Source organism: Cibotium barometz, chromosome 52, assembly GCF_041138505.1.
Source record: "Cibotium barometz isolate CiBa-2024 chromosome 52, ASM4113850v1, whole genome shotgun sequence".
In the NCBI taxonomy this organism is placed as follows: domain Eukaryota; kingdom Viridiplantae; phylum Streptophyta; class Polypodiopsida; order Cyatheales; family Cibotiaceae; genus Cibotium; species Cibotium barometz.
In genome coordinates this window covers 40140987-40163729 of record NC_141097.1, presented here as the reverse complement: position 1 = coordinate 40163729, position 22743 = coordinate 40140987, and the positions used below count along the sequence as shown (strand labels likewise).

The following is a 22743-nucleotide window of genomic DNA, read 5'->3' as shown; positions in this document are numbered from 1 at the left end:
GCTCAATCAATCTTTTTATGGCTTTATTTGTGACAAAGCCACCCTTCTTTGCGTCATCTATACACCAAAAATACGACAAACACGCCATCATAAGTTTGTGCAAAAGCCAATCAATTCTACGTCCCCATATGTACTTCTTGCCACATAAGAAACGAGACTTTAAAGTAGCATGATATGACTCGATAGCTCCATTTGTATCTTGATTTGCATGTGGAAGCATCCTCATGCTTCTTGCCCACATCTCTACAAAAAGATAAGACCCAAGTGAGTACTAAAGTATAAAAAGTACATTAGGTTTCAATGATGTATTAAAGCTTCAATCAAACTTTTAACTTCATAAGCTTAGAAGGTTGAACTTACCAACTTTTGCAACTTTTGAAAAACGGAGGTCCAGACGCGTCCGAAACACATTTTCGGCTTGAAAAATATCGTCCAAAGGACAAATAATAATTTTCCTTAAGCTCCACTCCCATGAAGAAAGCTCGTCAATCGAAGTTCGTTTGTCAGTGTCTCCCGAAGAGCTCTCGATAAGGGTATAGTAGCCAACACAAAGGGAGAAGAGTAGATGAAGCTCTTACTCTCGTACCACTTCCTGTGCTTCTCTTGCTTGCCGCTTAGCTCTTAGCATGAACTAGGCTCTGATACCATGAAAAGATGCAGGGGAGAAGGGAGCTTGAGCTCTCGGATGCGCACACACACTCCCATAAACCCTAGAAGAGAACACACAATCTTGTTGCCTCTCACCTTGTGTGTTCTCTTCTAGGGTTTATGAGAGTGTGTGTGCGCATCCGAGAGCTCAAGCTCCCTTCTCCCCTGCATCTTTTCACGGTATCAGAGCCTAGTTCATGCTAAGAGCTAAGCGGCAAGCAAGAGAAGCACAGGAAGTGGTACGAGAGTAAGAGCTTCATCTACTCTTCTCCCTTTGTGTTGGCTACTATACCCTTATCGAGAGCTCTTCGGGAGACACTGACAAACGAACTTCGATTGACGAGCTTTCTTCATGGGAGTGGAGCTTAAGGGAAATTATTATTTGTCCTTTGGACGATATTTTTCAAGCCGAAAATGTGTTTCGGGCGCGTCTGGACCTCCGTTTTTCAAAAGTTGCAAAAGTTGGTAAGTTCAACCTTCTAAGCTTATGAAGTTAAAAGTTTGATTGAAGCTTTAATACATCATTGGAACCTAATGTACTTTTTATACTTTAGTACTCACTTGGGCCTTATCTTTTTGTAGAGATGTGGGCAAGAAGCATGAGGATGCTTCCACATGCAAATCAAGATACAAATGGAGCTATCGAGTCATATCATGCTACTTTAAAGTCTCGTTTCTTATGTGGCAAGAAGTACATATGGGGACGTAGAATTGATTGGCTTTTGCACAAACTTATGATGGCGTGTTTGTCATATTTTTGGTATATAGATGATGCAAAGAAGGGTGGCTTTGTCACAAATAAAGCCATAAAAAGATTGATTGAGCATTCACTGGAAAGAGCTCAAAGCATCCCAGATGAGTGTATAATGCCGATTGTGATTGGGGTTGTTGTAATTGTGGATGGGCAATGAAGAGCAATATGTGTAAGCCCACCAAGTAAAGGTCATGCTACTCAAGTGTTTTAATTTAAATAGTATCATTGGTAAGTGTTTGGAGTTGTATGACAATGGCCATGACACATGTATTGGCTCAAATCGTATTTCTGTCATGGAGGAGACTCATAGCATTGAGAATGTAGACCATTCTCAACAAGGTTCTCAAGAGCCAAATGCGAAGAAGCCTAATGCGACAGATTGCTATGAGCGCATTGTACACATGGTGGAAGGAAAACCAAGCTTACAAGCACATTTTGATGTCTTAATGCAAAGGTTATTGCTTCAAATGCAAGAGGTGCAAGCAAGGGACGAGCATGGAGCATTGCATCCTGCTGAGAATTTTCAAATTGTACAAGATGGTTTTGGAAATTCTATACAATGAGCAAGACCATTCATTGAGTGGCCTCTTGGGAGAAAAGCATATACAAAAAATAGTGCTCTTCCTCTTCCACGGCCCGCAACTACTAAAAAACGTTCCATGCAAGTAGCTTTGGATGGGGATGCAGAGTGATCATTGTAGCTAGTGACATGAAACACTTGGGCTTAATTTTGTTCTTCATTATGCTTATGTTAGTGCTTTTTTTCAAGTAGCTTCCTTTTAATGGATATGAACTTTTTTGAACCATGTATAGCATTGATGCATGTTGATCGGAAAGTCCTTTCTTGTAAAAAGCACCTTGGCGATTGTGTATTATGCCGATCATGAATGTGGGCATGTGAACGAGACTCAATTGATTGTGTATTATGTCGATTGTGTATGTGGGCATGTAAACAAGACTTAATTAGGTATTACTAAATATTTTGTTAATCACAATAACCTTGGCGAGCATTCATTAATTTTAGGGGACTATGTGGGCATGTGAATGCATGCTTTTGAGGCTTTTTTTTTCTCTGTTTAGAGTGTATATGATAGAGCATTGATACATTTTTGGTCTCTGTTTGAGAGAGTAAGGGAGGCAAGAGTTTTGAATTTTTTATTCTTTAGTTTTAGGTTGTTTTTTGGGCGGACAAAAAAACATTTTTTTAATGAGTGGTGGGCTTTTTTCCTCTTTAAAATAAAAGAGGTGTACAGCTAGCCGTGGCAGGTCTGGAGCATCCGAGGAACGGATGGATGCTGAGGTGGCGAGAGGGCTGGTTCTGCTGAGCTGGCACGAGAGCTGGCAAGAGAGGTGAGCCCGGCTGAGCGGGGGTCCAGGTGGGAAGTGTTTCATGCACTCCCCCGTTACACGACAAGGGGGAGCGCATGAAATATATCCCGAGCCGTCTTATGCACATACTCGAGTCTAATGCGTTTCTAATGATATCCACTTTTTAAGTCTATCCGACTAAAAATTGTAGAGTCCTGTAAGTGGTCCAAAATGTTGTGATCCTCAGAATAGGGAATCAACTCTTGATGGTATTCTTGTTTAGCACCCTATCATCTATGCACATGCGCCAAGAACCATCCTTCTTTTGCACCAAGAGCACAGGTGACCAAAAGGGCGAGGAGCTTGGCTGAATTAGCCTCTTTCTTAACAACTCCTCTACCTGGCTCATGATTTCCTCTTGTTGGGCTGCACTAGCACGGTATGGCGGTCTATTTGGTGGGGTACCCCCGGAACAATAGCATGATCTTTTGGCCTTTTTGGAGAAGGCTCTCTTGTCAATGACTCGGAAAAGCAATCTTGGTACACGTACGTAGGAAATCGGTCCCGTCTTTATCTAACATAGACAAATTAGATTGAGTTTCATCATCTTTGGCATCCTTAACAAAAATCAAGTATGCGGAAAGTGAAACCGAATGGGAACCCGGAGCGATGGACAAACACTTCAGATGCCCAACAAAAGATGTGAAGACGCAACGGAAATGATAATAAACAAGGAACACAACATTGAGCCGGAAAGGCCGGCCTCCCATAGGAACTTCTTTATCGATTGAGAAGCTTTACAAAATACCAAGGTGCGGGTGTGAACAACACCAGATCTTTCCACAAACTTCCTCAGCAAACACTTGCACAGGAGTCAAAACACAATCTTGTGTCTCCAAAAACAGCCCCTGATTTGGCCCACTATACAACCTGAGCGAAAAAGGGAGAGAAGTCCTTCCTGGCCACTATACCACTGTATGGTCTGCCACAGTACTTTGATAAGTCCACGATCCACGAAGATCCTCCCAAAATCTGTGCAAAGGTAGTCAAAAACAACCCTCTAAACTGTCCGGAACAAGAGAGAGAGAAAAGCCGCCTACTGCCCATTGTATGTCCGGTGCAAGCAAGATAAAGAGAGAAAATCTGCCCACCTCTCCACCTCATATTTAAGCTCCTTGTTCAAATCCCCATATGTCCACCCACTTATAAGTAAGTGTGAACAAAAATCCTTATAAACCATATAAGTGAGTAAAATCCTTTAAACTCATGTCATGTAAACCGCCTTCAGGTAGAAATATGCCAGATAAGCCTTCACACACGTTCTGTAACAAAACTTGGCTTTACACGGGCGTCTTCCATCCTGTGGCTTTGTTGCTCGTGGAAAAATCCCCGTTCACACCTTGGTTCTATCTAGTGTATAAAACACTGGTCAAGACGGGTGAGGGAGGACCAAACGGTGACAGAAAGATGCTTTTTCATTATTGATGAAATGGCCGAAGCTGATACAATTGGAACAGATTCCCCTTCAAGCTTTACATCCAAAATATACTCTTTCCCTCTATGAGTCAAAGTAATTTTCGTGTTGTACGTATCCACCACGGCATGTACCCTATGGCACCATGGCATACCCAACAAAAATCACACCATCAAGTGGCATGATATAAAACTCCTCACTGTCCACATAACCCTGCACATGAAGCCTCAGCTTCCTAATGATAGGGGTAACGGGTTCTGCATACCCAAGACAAGACATATTAGCCTCATACATAGGCCCCATCTCCTCTGCACGGATTTCCAATCTGCTAGTCAGATCTGGTGAGATAAAGTTGGCTCTAGCGTCTGTGTCAAAAAAATCAAAGCAGTCTTATCTCTGACTTTGTCCCATGCTTTGCACAACTCTGTCTCCTCACCACCTCGCTATTCCCTAACAAGATCAAGCTAATCCTATAGAAGGCTTTGCTTTCTTAGTCTTGGGCTCCCTTTTAGTTTCAGAGTCATTGTTGGACTTACGCTTAGGACAATTGAAAGACATGTTCTTCTTCGGTACAAAAAAAGCATTTTTTGGCATCCAACAAAGCTTACTTCTCCTCAGGAGCTCTCTTAGGCATTGGTAAAACATTTTATGCCACTTCACTGCAGCCACTGTTGTATCCCGAGATGCATGTCCTGACTTCTCAGTTTTCTCGTCGGTGCTTTTGCTGCCCTTAAATCCAAACCCTAGTGAGTAATGCATTTGCCATCATGCCATTCTCTATCATCTGCGACATATTTGATACTCGGGTCTTAATGCAATAGTCATGCACTTCCTTGGGTAATCCACAACAATACTGCTCAACTTGCTCAGACAGTGGCATTGCACGATAAGAAATAACTGGGAGTAAAGCTTCCCAAAACTTTACGTTATAATCCTCCAGATTCTCACACTCTGATATGTCCAAACTTACGTCACGTTGTCATTACATCCACCTCAAACGTGGATGTGAGCCACACGAAGGAGAACACCTGTTTAAACTCTACCCAAGTAGATGGCGTTATGCCATGTAAGAGAAGAGTGGACCACCACTGCAATGCATTGCCCTTGAGAAAAGTCGCAGCTTTTCTCACTTTTGAGGACTCGGTGTAATTGCCACGAGAAAAGGCCGCATTAAACTGCTGTAAGAAGGTAAGAGCCTTGATCCTGTCTTTGGCCTCATTGAATGTGTCAAAAACTAGCACCAAAATTCCCTTTCATTTCCATGCCTCCTTGGGGATAACCCCCAGTCATGGATTGGAACACGGAACCACCGCCAAAGTAGCATGTATGCAAAGATTGTTGTGGAATTTCTTCTTCTTCTTAGGCTCAGGAGGGGCCCTCATAAATTTAGCAAACTTCTCACTTTGCGTGAGTTGCACGAGCACATCCACTGCCCCTACCAATCGGGCTTTAAATTGGGCATCCTCTTCCTCTTTACTTAGCAAATCTTCTAGCTACGTTACATCCTCATAACGTGCATCTACTGTAGCTTGTTCTCCTTCAAGTACATCCTTAGATTCGGTCCTCTCAATACGAGAGAGCATTTCATGCATCAACATGCTGTTCCCTACTGCATTTCAGCAGAAAATTGACAGAAATTTGATCGCATATCCATAGAAAAACGTGCAGAAATGTATAAAAAATACATTTTAACTATAAAAATGCTTAAAATTTTTTAAAAAATTTAGGAAAATTTTCTAAAAATTATAAAAATTTAGGGAATCCATTCTACCAAAAATATCCACAATAAAATATGTGGTATTTTTGTAAAAATTTCTATTAATGCTTATTTTAAACTACAAAAAATAGAGAAAAATAGAATTAAACTCACGAAATTCTCCCGCAACGTCGATTCATCCATTGAATAGTAGTAACACGCGTTCCAATCGCCATATCGACTATCCACATGCAAATCATAAACACAAATCAACAAAATAACATTTTCATTAGTAAATATTAAAATTTACTTCAAAAAAATCAACAACAATTAACTAGAGATTGCTTTGATACCACCGTTTAAACCCTAAGATCTCTCTAGATAATTGTTATGCATAAGCATGCATAAATTAGACATAAACTCAACCACCCGACCACCCCCGAGTCCAAGGGATGCACACATGAATTATAAATGAAATACATCATACCTCTACCTTGATGTCCCATACCATCAAGAGGTATAACCCCAATCCAATAGCATGTAGCTATAGTGTGAAATGATAAGTGAGTAGAGCATAACATAGCCTTGGCCTCACAAGCCCAAGCCTCTAAGCCTCCCTTGAGTGTGTCCCATGCCCCTATTATATAGGACTTATCTTATCCACATAAGAGGTGTTCACACCTTAGCAGTGTTCACACACATATACATGGATGGGGTGGACACATACATTTACTTAGTCCTTTAGGGGCAGTTCACACGCATAAGCAGACACAAACAGTGGTTCATATACACATGAGAGCTCCGCAACAAACCCCCCTTCGGAGTGAAGGTGGTGAGATCCGAATGCAAAAGAAAGATACTATCTTCTAACCCCATCACATGTTGTCAGGGCCTACTCATCATGCACACCTCCCGTGTCTTGACAGCCCAGCCCTCCAATCACATAATGGAACTGAGGTATCAAGGTTAGCACTTTAGTCGCCTCTTTGGCTCTTAACTAGGATAGTGGAAACACGAAGCCTTTTATAAAACAACACACAAAACGAACATTTATTACAAATATTTTTTGGGAGCAGCTCGGGCAAAGGACCCATGACACTCACACATAAATATTTAAGAAAAAAAGATAAATCTCCTGTTCTTGGCAAGAATGCCCCGGAAAATAATGTCAATGTAGCCCATGGGAATAGTTACTGAGGGCGTTTAGCTCATGACTCTAAAAGCTGCAAGGTTGGAGTCTTCAATTTTCGGTTAAAGGTCAAATTGGGTAAAAAAAACCCCAAACACATGCTTCAATTTGAACCCAAACACATGCTTCAATTTGAAGCCTGTGGTTTAATTTTACAAAAAGCCCCAAATATTTTGGATTACAAGAACTTCAATTAGACTAATTTTGTCCAATTTGTGAAATGCCCCAAATTTTATCCATGGTTGAGTCATTTTAACGCTGTTTTTGGAAACCCCCGAATTATGAGTGTTGTAGAGGCTTTAATTCATGCCAAGTATTGAAGTTTCAGAATAAGCCCTAAATTTTGTGTGATGTAGACACCTTCAATTAGATGATTTTACCATGTATTTGAGAAATCCCCAAATTGTATGCTGTATGGAACTTATGCAAGATCTCGACATGGAAATAAAGTATATGAAGGGTGGTTTGAACCGGGTTGTAGATGCCTTGAGTAGGATTGGGTAGATACCACGCAGTAAGGTGGCTGGTAGTCAGTACTTTATTCGGAACTCCGAACGGGTTGGAGTTCACCATATAGTGTGCTGAGATTAGGAGATAGATTCTGTTTGAATGTCACGACGCTCCTATGGCAGGTCATCTAGGGGTACATTGGACTTATTAATTATGAGCCTTAGCCACTGTATCAGCTTTCTTCATCTTATCTCACCGCTCCCCTAACCATGCCAGATTAGGCCCTAATCTCGAGGGTTAGTATTTGGTTACAGGGTTGCAACTCACATCATGGCACTATCACAATAAGTATCAACTTAAATTGCCTCAGACTAAAACATGCAAGTTATAGTCAAAAGAAGACTTGATTTTCTTGATACCAAAATGCCATGCGGGTTTCCTACTAGGTGTGTGTGCTGTAATCTGTACGCAATGGGCTGGTGCTCCCTGCTAGGATATCTTTTATTACAAGCCTTTTACAAATGCTGTGTGTAAACTAGACAAGGACTCTTCCCTCTCAAGATGGTCACAAAATATTTGCATGAGAACACTTTGCATTGTTTCATGTGGGCTACTGGAGACAAAAGGAGCATGCAGGTTGATTAAGGGGGCATCAACCCGTCCTGCATAGTCAGCCTGTTCCATCTAGTCAGGCCTCATCTATGATCTACAATGCAGCTCCAGGGCTATGCAGGATCGACAGGCAACTTTTGTATGTATATTGAGCCCTGTACCTTCCTTGTCTGATGGTGAGGATGAGGTCGCTTTGCGTGACAGGGCCACCTATGGCTCCTACGTATGTAGTCTCTCTTTAAGAGCAGCCATCTACGGAGGGAGCATCACCCCTCTTTTTTTCTTTGGACTGGTACCTCATTAGAGGGTCATCGTTTGTTTTCTCAGATGTACTTTCTTTTTACTAATAAAAGGATTGTTGGGGGGGGGGTGGGGGGGATCCCTAGTGGGGCCAACTCTGTTGCAAGGGATGCTTATAAATGTCAGAGGCATTCATATTTTAGTGTTAAGAGTTTCAAATTGAAGATGCAAACGATGTTAACAGCATGTGGGGTTGACAGGATGACGGAGGTGGCGAGCCTCTGGAAAGAATTTATGAGCGGCTGGAAGCTATGGATGCAGCATCAGCAGTAAAGAGGGCAGCTGAAATCTTGCATGGTTTGGGTTTCACAAAAAGCATGCAAGGAAAGAAGACCCGTGATTTTTCTGGTGGTTGGCGAATGAGAATAGCATTAGCTAGAGCATTGTTTATGAGTCCTACAATTTTACTTCTCGATGAGCCAACCAATCATTTAGGTCAGTATTGAAAACTTGAATTATCTGATGGTTTATTCCTTTTTTGGAGAGGGCCAGCTGCTGAAATATTAGGGTTTAGGGTTTCTAACAAGTATCTTTATGCAGATCTTGAAGCCTGTGTTTGGCTGGAAGAAATGCTTAAGAAGTTTGATCGTATCCTTGTCGTTGTATCCCATTCTCAAGATTTTCTCAATGGAGTATGCACGAATATTATCCACATGCAAAACAAGGGGCTCAAGTTTTACACGGGGAATTATGACCAGTATGTGCAAACACGAGGAGAGCTGGAGGAGAATCAGATGAAGCAATACAAATGGGAACAAGAACAAATAGCAAACATGAAGGAATATATTGCCAGGTTTGGGCATGGCTCTGCCAAACTTGCTAGGCAAGCCCAGAGTAAAGAGAAGACCTTGGCAAAAATGGAAAGAGGGGGTCTCACAGAGAAGGTGGTTAGAGACAAGGTGCTCGTTTTTCGTTTCACTGATGTCGGGAAGTTGCCTCCACCAGTCTTGCAGTTTGTTGAGGTGGATTTTGGTTATACACCAGAAAATCTTATATACAAGAATGTTGATTTTGGAGTGGACTTGGATTCCCGGATAGCCTTGGTCGGACCAAATGGAGCAGGTAAGAGTACACTGCTGAAGTTAATGACAGGTGAGTTGACCCCTCTTGATGGCATGGTGAGACGCCACAACCATCTCCGGATTGCTCAATTTCACCAGCATTTGGCTGATAAATTGAATCTTGACATGCCCGCTCTACAATATATGATGTCAGAGTATCCTGGTATGGAAGAGGAAAAGATGCGTGCAGCAATTGGAAGGTTTGGGCTGACTGGGAAGGCCCAAATTATGCCCATGACAAATTTATCTGATGGTCAGAGGAGTAGAGTTATTTTTGCATGGTTGGCATGGCGTTTACCTCATCTGCTTCTGCTTGATGAGCCAACCAATCATCTTGACATTGAGACTATAGATTCACTAGCTGATGCACTGAATGAATGGGATGGAGGGCTTGTGCTTGTGAGTCATGACTTCAGGCTCATCAATCAGGTGGCCAAGGAGATTTGGGTCTGTGAAAACCAGTCAGTTTCAAGGTGGGAGGGTGACATCATGGACTTCAAACAGCACCTCAAGGCAAAAGCAGGCCTTTAAAAATATAATTTAAAAAAAAGCTTTAACTGTAATGCTGCATATTAGTAGAACACACTAGTTCATAAACCTGCCAACCTATACTTTGAAACCGAGGCACCTATTTATTTTGTTTGAAGCTCTCAAGCTAGGTCACTCTAATTTCTATGCAGAAAAGCTAGAGGGTTTGTAGTGTTGATGTCTCCCTTTGTAGGGACACTTCTTCACGGGAGAGAAAAGGTTACTCTTGCTTTTTGTGAGGCGGAATAGAATGGGCTTTCTAGCTTGTACGATTTTCGTATGCAGGTCTACTTATATAAAGTGTACTTGGGTAGTGTCAGATGAATGCATACTTTCTAGTTGCAGTGTGTGCATGTCATCCTGATGATATGGAATTCTTCTCGCTAATATCTGGGGAGGTGAAAATGCTGATAGAAGTTGAAAGTGCATATGTTGGGTCTTTTAATGGGGATTAGTTAGTAAAAAATCTGAATTCACCTTGCAAGAGTATGTTTACCTAATTGTGTGGATGCATCACCATCTACCAAGTGTTCTGTCATATATGTTCCTGTTTATCATATACTGAAGTGCATTCTGGAGCTATGTCGTTAGTGGGATTGACCCTAAGTACTTGTTTTGCTTGAAGTGAGAACGATTAGGGGGCCAAAGAGAAGCTTGTAAAAGCCAAAATAAGAAGATTTGGACATGATCTCATGGCACTTCTACAGTGGCCGTGCATCTATTCGGGAAGAGCCTTTTTCAAAAGTTCATGGTTTGTAGCTCTATACTGGTAAGACTTGATAGTAGATATTGTTTTCCCTATTTTGGTTACACTTTTCTAGATCCAAGGTAGCAGGATTTGGCATGTTATTGTAGGGCAGGTCGCTTTACTAATAAATAAAGGCCTTTGGAGCAGTGTACGTGAGGGAAAGAAAAACAACTTTGCCTATGATAAGAAAGGAAGCATCATGATTTTTTTTCTCTTGATGCATGTGAGGCCAATATTTATGCTGTTTGGGTGCATGGAATGTTTTAAAGTAATAGTTTTTGGGTTAAAGGTGGTTCCACACGAGTGAACTCAAATACGATGGTGCGAACCTAAAATTGTCCAAACTTCTAAGAATCTTCTCAATGCCACGTCAGACTGAATCTACCACATTTTGTGGTACGTCCAGTCCTGGACCGAGGTGGTTTAACTTGGAGGTCCTTTAAAACTACTAGCTTTTTTGGACCTTGGTGCCTCGTGAGTATGTTTTTTGTTTTGGATGATGTCTCTTAACACACCATCTCTGAGAAGCAAAGCAACCAAGCATACAAACATAACTGAATTGTTAAGTTTACTCAGTTTTTTTATAGTTGTAATCAAATTTTCATAGCTTTACATCCTATGTTACTGCAAAAGAATGTTTGATACTTCTTTCTTTCAGAAGCAAATTATGCGCTACAAATCTCTTTGAGCAGTTGGCCTTGCTCAAAGTTTCTTGACTGTTTCAATTAGGAAATGGGCAAACCTTAAGGAGGGAACTAGTATGCACAAGATGATATTATGAGCGATGTTTCCCCTTTAATGAAATGACTTGCGTCATGAAGCTTTAATGAAAAGCGTGTCAACAAAAACGAGGTTTATTAAATCTTACTAGAAGAGCATAAACCAACTATGATTCTTGATTATCTCTCATCACAAGACATTTGCAACAATAATTAGTGTTTAAGAGGACTATCGTAAAGTCGAACACTTTCTCGCACAATGAATCGTCATAATAGAAACAAATTATGTTCCCAAGAATATGTTTAGGAGAGGAGCAGGAGGGGTCTTATTGAAGGCGTTATTTCTTGCACATGTCTCTCGAATTTGTGTTAATTTTGTAGATCGTTTTCAAACTAAAATTAAAGACGAGAGGTCCAACTCTGCATGAAAGAAGCGCGGATCCCGCAAGGAAGCCTTTACCTCTTCCCAAAGAGTAACCATCCTTTACTCGTCTTTTGGTTGGCACTGTGGTTTTCTTGGTGGTGTGGGTGACGTATCTTGGAGGGTGGAACCTTCCCCACTACCATCCAGCCCCTTCTCTAGGGGTGGGTGTGTATTATGCGGTCATTGATATAGCCACAAACATGGCCGGCCAATAAGGAGGGGGTAGGCTTCCTTAGCCAGAGGCATCACAAATTTCATGGAGAAGGTGATCCCCGCTATGGAGACAAGAACCTTGCCTACCAACAACATTTATATGCTACTTTGATGGGAAAGGGTGTTGGGTTGGTGATGCAGAGGCCAAGCAAGTATGTGCCGGGTAGACTGACTCTCAAGCTATCATTAATGATTCCCATGAAACAGATAATGTTACCCTCCGAGTCCACTAAGAGAGAAGTGAAGCACACACCCACCTCTAGGGGTATTGTGGGGATGGTGGAAGGCTGGATGGCACCCTGTGATTGAGTCAAAAATCCGCTAAAAGAGGGTCTCCATCACTGGGGGGAACAACCTTGATGAAGTTTATGGTGGGCGGTGTGGAAGAGTGGAAAGGGAGGCCCTTGCGTTGTCTTTAGTCAATGGGGGCAAGTTGGACTTGTGGTAGCCCCTTGTGATCCTTGTTATTTTGGCAATGGAGGCTTGGAGTACTCCCTTGTGAAGTGATCCTTCTTATTTGGGGAATGGAGGCAAGGGGGACCTTGGTCAAATAACCCTCACTTTCAAAGCGTCCGCTTCCTCCGCAACAATAGCAAATGATACGGCACCACGAGTTTACTAGGAGAGGGTGGCTAGGATTATGAGGCAAGCGAGTTGAAGCTGCTGATACTTAGGTTTGGGAGCAGGGTTTAATGCTCAAAATCATGGTAGTAGCTAGGGAGGATTAAAACAAGTATTCAACATCATAAGTGGATAACTAAGATAATTAAAACCTTATAAAAAGAGGCTTAGTAACAAAATCAAGGACTATGATCCTCCTCAATTAGACAATGTCCTCCCCCTTGAAGATGAGATTCCCTAACACTCCATGTGTGCTAAGGCTTTTGTTTCAAGTTCACGACTTGAACATACCCCTTAATGCCTCATGAAAAAATTGGCTACTTTCACCAACAACGAGACACCCTTACACTCAAGGTAGGAGATACTGGATACATAGATTTAGAACCATGCCCTACTCATCGACCCATGAAAATCTTGAGAGTGCACTTTCACTTGACACAAGATTCATAATTTGGTTCACAAGGCTTTTTTTGGCCAACAAAAATTCATTTGTTAAGTTTATAAAGACTTTGTTCTCATCTCTTGTGTACAATCTTATGTTTAATACTCATTATGTGAGTGTGAGGTGAATGAACTCATACATTTTTTTTTCTAGCTTTGTGCAAGAGCTTAGGCTGTGAAAGAGATCATGTTACTAGTGTCCTAGGACAAGTTGAAGAAATGGCACAATCCCCATCGAACTCAAACAAATACTTAAGCCATTGATCTTACGAAATATTGTTTTTATCCAATTCCATACAACATTAAGGAAAGTTTTGAATATGAAATCTCACCCCATCATCATGTCTCAAGATCTTTGAACTACTTTTTATAAAACAATTATAGTTTACATGCAGTAAGTGAATGAAAGACAAATGATAATGAACCAAGAATAGAAGACAAGGTCTTCATGTGCTCTAAAAAAAGTGATCATGCATTATAATTGTTAACCCAATCAACGCTTTGATCGAGTCAATGCTAGCCTTGGGTGGCAATGGATGAAGAGACACTACCAAGGAGCACAATTTTGGAAAGAATTTTATACTACATTTCATCATAAGAAGGATGGATTATGTTTTGAAATTTTGGGTGGAAACCATTTTTGCATGGCATCCTTCAATTTTATACATGGCATCCTTCAATTTTTGCATGGCATCCTTCAATTTTATACATATCATTAGAATTAAGTATGGATCACACTACAGTATTGTGCCTAGGCCAACATTTCATATTTTGAAGTTAGGAAAATAATGAGCCAGAGGATACACTATTATATTTGAGATATGAGCTATGGACAAGTGTGAAACATCTATAACTTGGCTTATAGACATGTATGTATGTTACATTCTCTACACTCGTTGCATGCTATTTTCAACTTTGGGAGATCTTGAGCTCTAATTTTTGAGCCTCTTGTTCTCATTCTTGTGTTGTGCTTTCTCAAACTTTTACTTGTTTCATGGTGCTTGTGAACGTCTAGGTTAACATTTGAGCTCTGGTGTGTGTTGGCTTTGCATAGAGGAGGCAATACTAAGTTGAAGATTGAGGTGGGAAGCTCCCATGGGTTCCTCTTGAGTGGGTGAGATTCCTTTGGGGCTAAATATTCACATTAGGGTTGCTTAAGACAAGTAATAGAGGTCGGACCATTTTTAAGTTTGGTTGGCCTAATGTAAAAACTACTCATTTGTATCTAAGTCATTTTTGACATTAAGCAATGCACAATCATTCCCTTGCAATGATTTTCTTATGAGCTCTCCTTCTTCCCTCCTCTTGCGTGTTTGCATGCTAATGAATCTTGCTTGCTTGATGGATGCATACTAGATAGGTTTGATTGAAGGTTTTATTCTTGCAATAGCTTTTTTTTTCTTCCCCTACCTTTGGGAGAGAGAACCACCGTGAAGACGAACCTCTTCTTATATCCATCTAGGCACTAAGAGGGCAATGAGCTTTCCGATGTGACAAGGGAGTGAGGATGCAACGAGCTAGTATTGCATTTGCAGCCCAAAGAAGGCAAGACCCAATGACACATGCTTCGGCAAGGCTAAGGTAAGCTCTTGACTTGAATATTTTTGGTATCACTGCCATGAACTAGCCTAGGGCTTAGCTCCATTTATCTGTCCATTCGATGCTATTGGGAGTGCCTGGTGTTGAATAGGAGGTCACACTCAGAAAACACACAGTTTCAAAGCATTGGATGTTTTTATTTGGTGATTTTGATTTTGATTTTGATTTGAAGTTGATGTTGCATTATGGCATTCTATTTTCATCTATTGGTAGAGCAAAACCCTCATTTTTTGGGTGATTTACATGAAATTGGAGCCCAAAAGGCTTAGATTTCATTGCTTAACTTAGCAATTATGATTAGGAGTGGAAACTTCAAAAACATGAGCATTGAGCTCCATTAGGTTGAATTACAGTGGGATTGTCAATTTTCATTCTTACATTTTATATTTTTTCATAACTTGTTCATGCATTATGCTATCCTTGGAAGATTTTCTTGTTATACAATTTGTAACAACTACTACAAGTTCCAAGGAAAATTCTTGTCCTTCGTAATTATTAGAGAATTAAGTACATTTATTAATGTCACAACAATGCTATCGTCGTAGGGTCCAATTCTTAGATTTTTGTACCTCACGTAGGCTAATTCCATATAAGAAAAGTACATGTGAGCCGAGTTCATGCAAAAAAGGCATGAGCTTATATACATAAGCCTAGAGGCATGACTTGGACATGTAAGCCGGGGATGTGAGCCTAGATGCGTGAACCTAGACACATGAGCTTGGAGACATGAACCTTGATACGTCAGCTAAGAGACATGAGCCTAGAGATGTGAGCTTGGATACATGAACTTACATATGTGAACCTTTCAGAAGCCGGTAGACATGGGCCGAAGACATGAGTCTCAAGGCTTGAATTTGGACACGTGAGCCGAGTAGCAACATAAAAAAATGTTGTTTGAAACCATTTACAGACCTGTTCTAGAAACACCAGGGACCTTTGATGCAAACTCGATCTGGACTAATCGTTGGAAATGATAATAGAGTTAAATGTAGTGCATCAAACCACACTTTCTCAAACTAGATCCAAAAACACCAGGGACCTTTGATGCAAATCCGATATGGATCAATTGTTGGAAATGAAAATACAATCAGCTATAGCATATCAAACCACACTTCCTCAAACCCACCAAGCCCTCGATATCCCAGTAAATGACCAGTACCACAGTAGAGTGCTTCCCTATTAAGAAGGCTAGACTCCTTCTTCTGATCCATCTCAAGCAAGGAACTTTGGAAATAAATAAGCCAAAGAAAAATAAATGAGTGGAGGAACAATGGAACAATTGGAAACAAGAGAGTTGCTAATGGGTCTTCGAACTCCGGATTCACCAAGTGAATTCGTCAACATCACCTTTAGTTTTTGGAGGCGGTGTTCAATCGGCTTATTTTTGGGCGTAGGTCTAGTGAAGGAGCGAGAGTAGGACTAGGAACCTCAAGGTTCACTCCCATAGGAAGCAGTTAAACCATGTATGAAGCTACAATTTTTAGTGTTGATCCTGTTGGGTTTTTCCAAAGCTAACCATGACTAGCAAATAGACCAATAATTGCAGTTACGGTAAACGAGACATGCTTCTTTTGTTGTAGTACCAGGGAAAAAAGTTCCATAGTACATGCAATAGTAAGCGCACACAGTCCCACTCTCCACAAGATTCCTTTACAAAAGCACTTTTATCGTGAAAACAAGTTCTCAAGTATATTAGCATTCCCTCGGATAACTCTGTCGGTGAATGCTATCTATCAGTATAAACCGTGTGCTTTCCTTATAATTCTTGATACCATCCTAAGCATTGACTAGCCTTTTTTGCATATCTGCTAAGAAATCCATAGCTGCATCAATTTGAATACCGTTAAGTCCCAAGGTTATTGGAGATCTAGGTTAATATCAACACATGGTCGTATGGAGATGTATGCATGAAACATATCCACCAACATTTGATTCTTGGGTGAATCAAATGTTGCATGAGATTGAGTATGATCAAAGGAACTCATACATGCCCTGTAAGCATGCATGGCTAGCCCCTTAACTTGTCCCTCATGAGCACCCTTAGGGGCATGAGTAGCATGGGAGATATGGGGAATACATGCACCAACAGAAAATTGAAGCCCATGTTGCATGTGTTGTGCATGCACGTTTTCAGCCGCCGCCGGCAACGACATTTGCAATACATTGCATTCTGTACGAGTTACATAAAGTACACCTACAAGGTGTGAAGTCGCCAATTGTTCCTCTCTAATTTTATGAGGGTTCATCCTCTTAGACATGTGCTCTTGTTCAACCACCTGTGGGGATGCCAAGACACGTGGGATAGTTGCATTTTCTCCATAGGCATCCTCAATAATACGAGCCAAGAATGCACATGCTGTATCCCTCGGTTGCATGTGCAACTCGAGCGATCACTGTCATGGCATGATCCATAAATGATTGAGCTTTCTTGCCCTTCAAACGATCATGTACCAATGGATCTTAATGGAAGAGATTATATTCTTCTTCTTGTGCATAAAGAAGAGCTTGTATAAGGGTAAGTTCAGCCTTGATGGCTATGGCTCTCCTTCTTGCATTTTCTCTTTACCATGGGATGGCCGTCCCACATGTTCATGTTCCTTGGTATGCACCACATGAGTATGTTCTTTTTGTAAAGCATTGAAGCATGCATATCATTGTCCCTGCCTCTTGTTGGCATTTTAACATTGACTGTACAGTTGTCCATAGTGGTTTAAGTGTAGGCATAGCTAGTGTTTGTGGGGATCGTCTTTCACGAATGAAAGTGAAAGTGAACTGTATGCTTTGATACCAACGTAATTCCACCAATGGGTGAGGATTTTTTGGTCGAACACAATGCTAATCAATACACTTAAATACACTGAGATTTAATGGACAACAAGCACAATATAAGATGTAATTTGCCGAATTGATAAGAGACGCAGAATGAGCTGAAACAACCAACCCCTCCCTTAAATAATGTTTTTAATCCTGGGAAATTCAAGTACGTGTCATTAGAATTTTTGTCCAGATTTCCATTCCAATGCACATGAATACAATATTGCAAACTTTATGGTTGTTGTGCCCAATACTTATCACATGTCACATGCCACATAACCATGTTAGCATAGTCTCACACGCATGGTTCAAGCATGCATCCCCTTACCCAGAACCACACATTAGTCAAGCAAGCATGAAGAAATTCAATTTGCAGGCAAGCACATCAAGATGCTATGCAATGCACCATTGGTATGGACAATCCTCATTCATGAGACTATACCAAAATAGACATGTTCCATGCAAGTACACGAGAACACTAATCCTCCAGGCATTTTTTCTAGGCATGTACACAAAGGCACAAGTCCTAGCGGAAAGCCAAATCCACAATATCGCAAGAGTGGATCAATCCCATGCATAATAGCCATGGTTGCCAGTCCAATGTATACACATAATGAAAAAGCACGGGAGACAAATTAGGTGGCCAAATGATGGCAATGTGTGCAAGCTAAACCTTGGTATGTTTGAGTTAATGACCTTAGGCATTCGTTTTGGGACATATAGATGGAAGTGTAAAACTATCTTTGTTTTGACCCAATGCGTGGATCCACCATGACCTATGGCCACTCACCACCACTAACCTTGCTCAAGTGCACAATTTATCCTATTCAATTGGATTAGTTCACTCATAAATATCTATTTTCTAAAGGAAAACTTTAAAAGTAATATGTGATTAAAGTTTAAGAAATGCAAGTAATTGAAGGGATATAAACAGGAATTTTCACTTTTCTATGGAGTTGTGACAATGGTGACCCCCCGGCCTTTACCAATGATTTATTAGATCATAAGCGAGAACGAGAAGTTATAGGGGTAGATGTTGGGAACCTGGTTGTGATAGTGAGATTGGCCACCATACCACCATGGTGGAAGAGGAGAAGATAGTTGTGGTCAAGAAAGCTTATTTTGACAACGAGGTGTAGAAACTTTGAGTAGTGGTCTCTACCCAAAGAAGCCAGGACAATGAGATGGCTATTCTGCAAAAGGAGATAACTATATTGCATTAGCAGATCACTATTCTACAGAAGGCGGTGGCAAGTACTCCCGCACTTGTAGGGTATGTTTCAGCAGCTCTGTTCACCCTAGAGGTCTTCTCTGAGAGGGAGAAGCAAAGAGCCCAAGAAGTGGTTGAAGCATGGCTGAATCGGTAGAATGGCTATAAGCCAAAGAGAGAATCGGTGCAATCTCCTAGCAAGGATGTTGAGAAGGAAGTGATAAACCTAAGAAGAAATGCAAATGCAACTACTGTCGAAAACTAAGCCATTATATTAATGAATGTAGAAAAACACTCATTAATTAGGCATGGCTGTGTGGTTGATGCATCAGCACCAAGTGTAGAAAAGGAGTTAGTCAACTATGGATAGGATGATTAGTAGGCATTCATCGTACACTATGATCATGATATATGCATATCAATGGCACAACAGATTATCATGTCGAGTATTTTGATAATGGTGCTAGCAAGTCCATTTTGAATTCCATTGTCTCCCGGATGCTTGAAATATTTAGATGGTGCATGGCCCGTCTTGAAAGAGGAAGCAGTGTTGTGTGGAGATTTGAGAGAGCTTCAGAACAAACCTACTACTTCTTGGGCTAGTTTCTAGCATATGTGTAGGAATGAGTTTCTCTAGGCGGAAGATGAGTATGACGTGGTATCTAGATTTATAGTGTTGGATATGAAGACCATGTTTTTTTGACACCTATTTGCACAAGTTTAGAGAGTTGTAGGGGCAAAGGCAACTCATAAGGACACGATCACCTTGCTTGTTTTTTTAATATACAAGGGTTGTCCCCCCAATTAGAAGCTTCAAAGTGAGGAAAAACAAGTGCAAAAAACTTGAGGATGGTATCATTTTGTAAAGATTTATGAAGAAATAGTTGTTGTCAAGAGTAAGAAAAGTGTTCCTCAGAAATAGAAAAGGTTAGGCAACTCTGAATGAGATGCCAAATGTAAACATAAGTTAAGTTCTATGAAGGCTTCCACAACCCAAAACCAGACCCAAACTCTAGGTCAACCCAATTCTAAGAAGACTCAAAGGACCAAGCAGAGGCTCTTGAACATTCGGGAGGGCGGGTGCTTTACTTAGGGTCAGACATGCCATTGGAAAGGAAATTGTCCTCAAGTGCAAAAAAAGTAGAAGCCTAAGGGAGCTCACTTGACCAAGATTACAAGCGATCCTAAGGTTACATCCATTCATACCACATTTATTAATCATAGTTCTACATAGATTGTAACTTTAGTATGTCAGTTTTTGCCCCAATGGTCTCCTATGTATGTATGGATCAATTTTGGGAGAAATTGTACACATTCTATTTGGTCTTGGTAGCACTCACAATTTTATTAATGCCAAATTGGTGTAGAAATTAGGAGTGGCGACTTGGTTAAGTGATCATGTCTACTGTTTGAACCTGGTGGGGCAAGGCATGGAAAGGTCTTGGACCAGATGTGTGACCCAGCTACCTATATCTATCCAGAGTTATTTGGATAGACTAGATTTTTTGTTGATGAATCTAGATAGAGATATTTGTATATATATAGTTATAGATAGATTTTTTGTTGAAGAATCTAGATAGAGATATTTGTATATATATACTTATAAATGCATATATATAGACATACATACATACATATGTATGTATTTATATATACATATATACATACATATATACATACATATATATAGACATACATAGATATATGTACATACATATGTGTGTGTGTGTGTGTGTGAAAGGAAGGGAGGGAAAGGACACCTGTGTACATGATGTCTAAGACATGGGAGAAGGTGTCCTTGAAAGCTTGCTTAGCAAGGCATGATTATTATTGATTAAAAGGGATTATGAGTTATTTACAATCACGGCTTATAATTGTCTTATATATCTATGCCCATGTTCACACTCACATATGCCTTGCCTCCACATTTGACCCATGGCCCCTTTATTGCTCCATTTCCATTTACAAGTCCTTTTTCCATAATCCCATGTGGCTAATTAATGATTTAGCCTTATCACTTTCTTGCAAACCATCCCCACCTATAGGTTTGATCAAAACCTTATAACATTTAGGCCTTCCATATGGGTTTTTCACATATAAGTGCACAGGCACCATATCCACAAGACATATGAATGAGTGACAAGTCAAATCAATATGTGAGAGGATCCTCACGTGATTGATCGTTGTTGTAAATTGCCTCTAATGGCTGAAAACTGCATCTTATGCCTTTAAATCAACCCAAAACTTGCTCCCCATGATAGTATCTCAATTACCAATGCTCCCAAATGCAAGTATCATAATCCCCAATTGGTATGAATCTCTTTAATAGTGATTTACATGAATTTCTAGCAAGCAAAGTCACTATTACTCCTTCTCATTTGGTCCACAAAATCCACCCAAAATGTCCTCATATCCTTCCAAGATTGAGGCGGGTTCCCATGAAGCCTCTTTGTTGGGTAAACCCCTCCACTCCAATGAGGTATTCCACTGAAGAACAGTTGTATACACCTTTTTTCTATTTCCCAACACCTTCTTTGCTAGATATTCTATCATACCTTCCTCGTTCATTGGAGGTAACTCATCTTGTACCCCCGTGTGCTAGCCCGACGGTCCCCCTACCCCCCAACCTGGCCCCTGGTACAACCCACTCCTAGCATGCCAACTCGGCATCCCACACACCTCATAGCCCCCACGCTGGTGGCGCGATCCCCTACCCCCCACAGCTGGCACCCTACACACCAAGCAATCGCACCCCCACCCCCATGTGCCGACCTCACGGTCCCCCTACCACTCCCCACATGCCAGCTCGGCACCTCGACACCTTGTAGCCCCAGCCCCCCCTGCGCCGTGCCCCCACACCTGCTCGGCGGCCCCCCTAGGCCAACCTAGTGCCACACCCCCCCACTCCGCGCATGTCGGCAGCCCGGGGCCACACCCCCACCCCCCGCGCGGGCTAGCCTGGCACCTCGCACACCCCCTCCCTTGGCGGCGCCTGCTCCCGAGCTGGCCTGATGCCACCCCCAAACCCCAGCATGTCGACGCGAGGACCTTGCCACCTTCTAGGCTGGCCCGACGCCTTGTACCCTCAGCCCGCCGCCAGGCACACCCCCCCACCCCCTGCATGCTGGCTCGAGGATCCCCCACTCCTCATGCCCAGCCTAGCACACACCATGCAGCAGTACCCCCACCCCCACGTGCTGCCCTGAGACGGTCCCCCCTCCCGCGGCCGGGCCGCCGGCCCTAGGGCTGGTCTTGCACCCCGCATACCTCGTAACCCCCCCTCCTCGGCGTGCCGGCCCGAGCGGCCCCCTCCCCTCGGGCTGACCCAACACCGTGCACCCTTGGCACACCTGCCCCCCACTCCCTCCCCCCTCCCACCCCCACCCCCCGGCCTTTGATCATGGGGATACATATGCAAATGGCAATGCTTATGGGGGTTTGAGTATGCTCATAAGCAATAGAGGTCTTGAATATCTTGTATTCTTGTTGCCAAGCCCATTCAAACTGACACTCACCAAAGGGGGGTCATTGATTAGAGTTTTTATACAAGTATTCTTGTAGCAAAGCCTGACGCCACAATGGTATGGATTCACCTACATTATAGTTGGGCCTTAGTTGTAAATATATTGGTCCATCAACAAGGTTTCCTTCTATGAATTAGTGACTAATTTTTTTTTGCCTTGTGTCTAGCACAAACATAAATAATTTTGTTGGCAAACCTTTTCTAATACATGGATTGATGCCTATTTGGGATAATGCCCAGATGTACAAAATGAAATCCTTTTGCTGTAGCTATATTTTTATGATCATTCCAAGCTGAAGAAAGATTGAAGAAAATGGTTTTTTCAGAGTTCGGAATAAAGGATGTAGATCTATTTAAAAATAATAAGTGGTTGCTCTTAATGCAAACCTAGCGTTATATTTATACACCTGT

At 41.6% G+C, this 22743-nt stretch overlaps 1 protein-coding gene across 1 annotated transcript; it reads left to right on the top strand.

Annotated features, from left to right (window-relative positions):
* Positions 1-8615: 8615 nt before the first annotated feature.
* LOC147609108 (ABC transporter F family member 1) lies at positions 8616-10285 on the top strand. The gene is made up of 2 exons (XM_086788184.1): positions 8616-8866; positions 8972-10285. The coding sequence occupies exons 1-2, from the start codon at positions 8683-8685 to the stop codon at positions 10021-10023; spliced, it is 1236 nt and encodes a 411-aa protein (XP_086644310.1). The 5' UTR covers positions 8616-8682; the 3' UTR covers positions 10024-10285.
* Positions 10286-22743: the final 12458 nt, after the last annotated feature.

Excerpts from the sequence above, each read along its gene's own strand:
- LOC147609108 (XM_086788184.1), top strand. The coding sequence starts at position 8,683 with ATGGATGCAGCATCAGCAGTAAAGAGGGCAGCTGAAATCTTGCATGGT. Across the intron at positions 8,867-8,971 it reads TGAGCCAACCAATCATTTAG|ATCTTGAAGCCTGTGTTTGG; the intron begins GTCAGTATTGAA and ends ATCTTTATGCAG.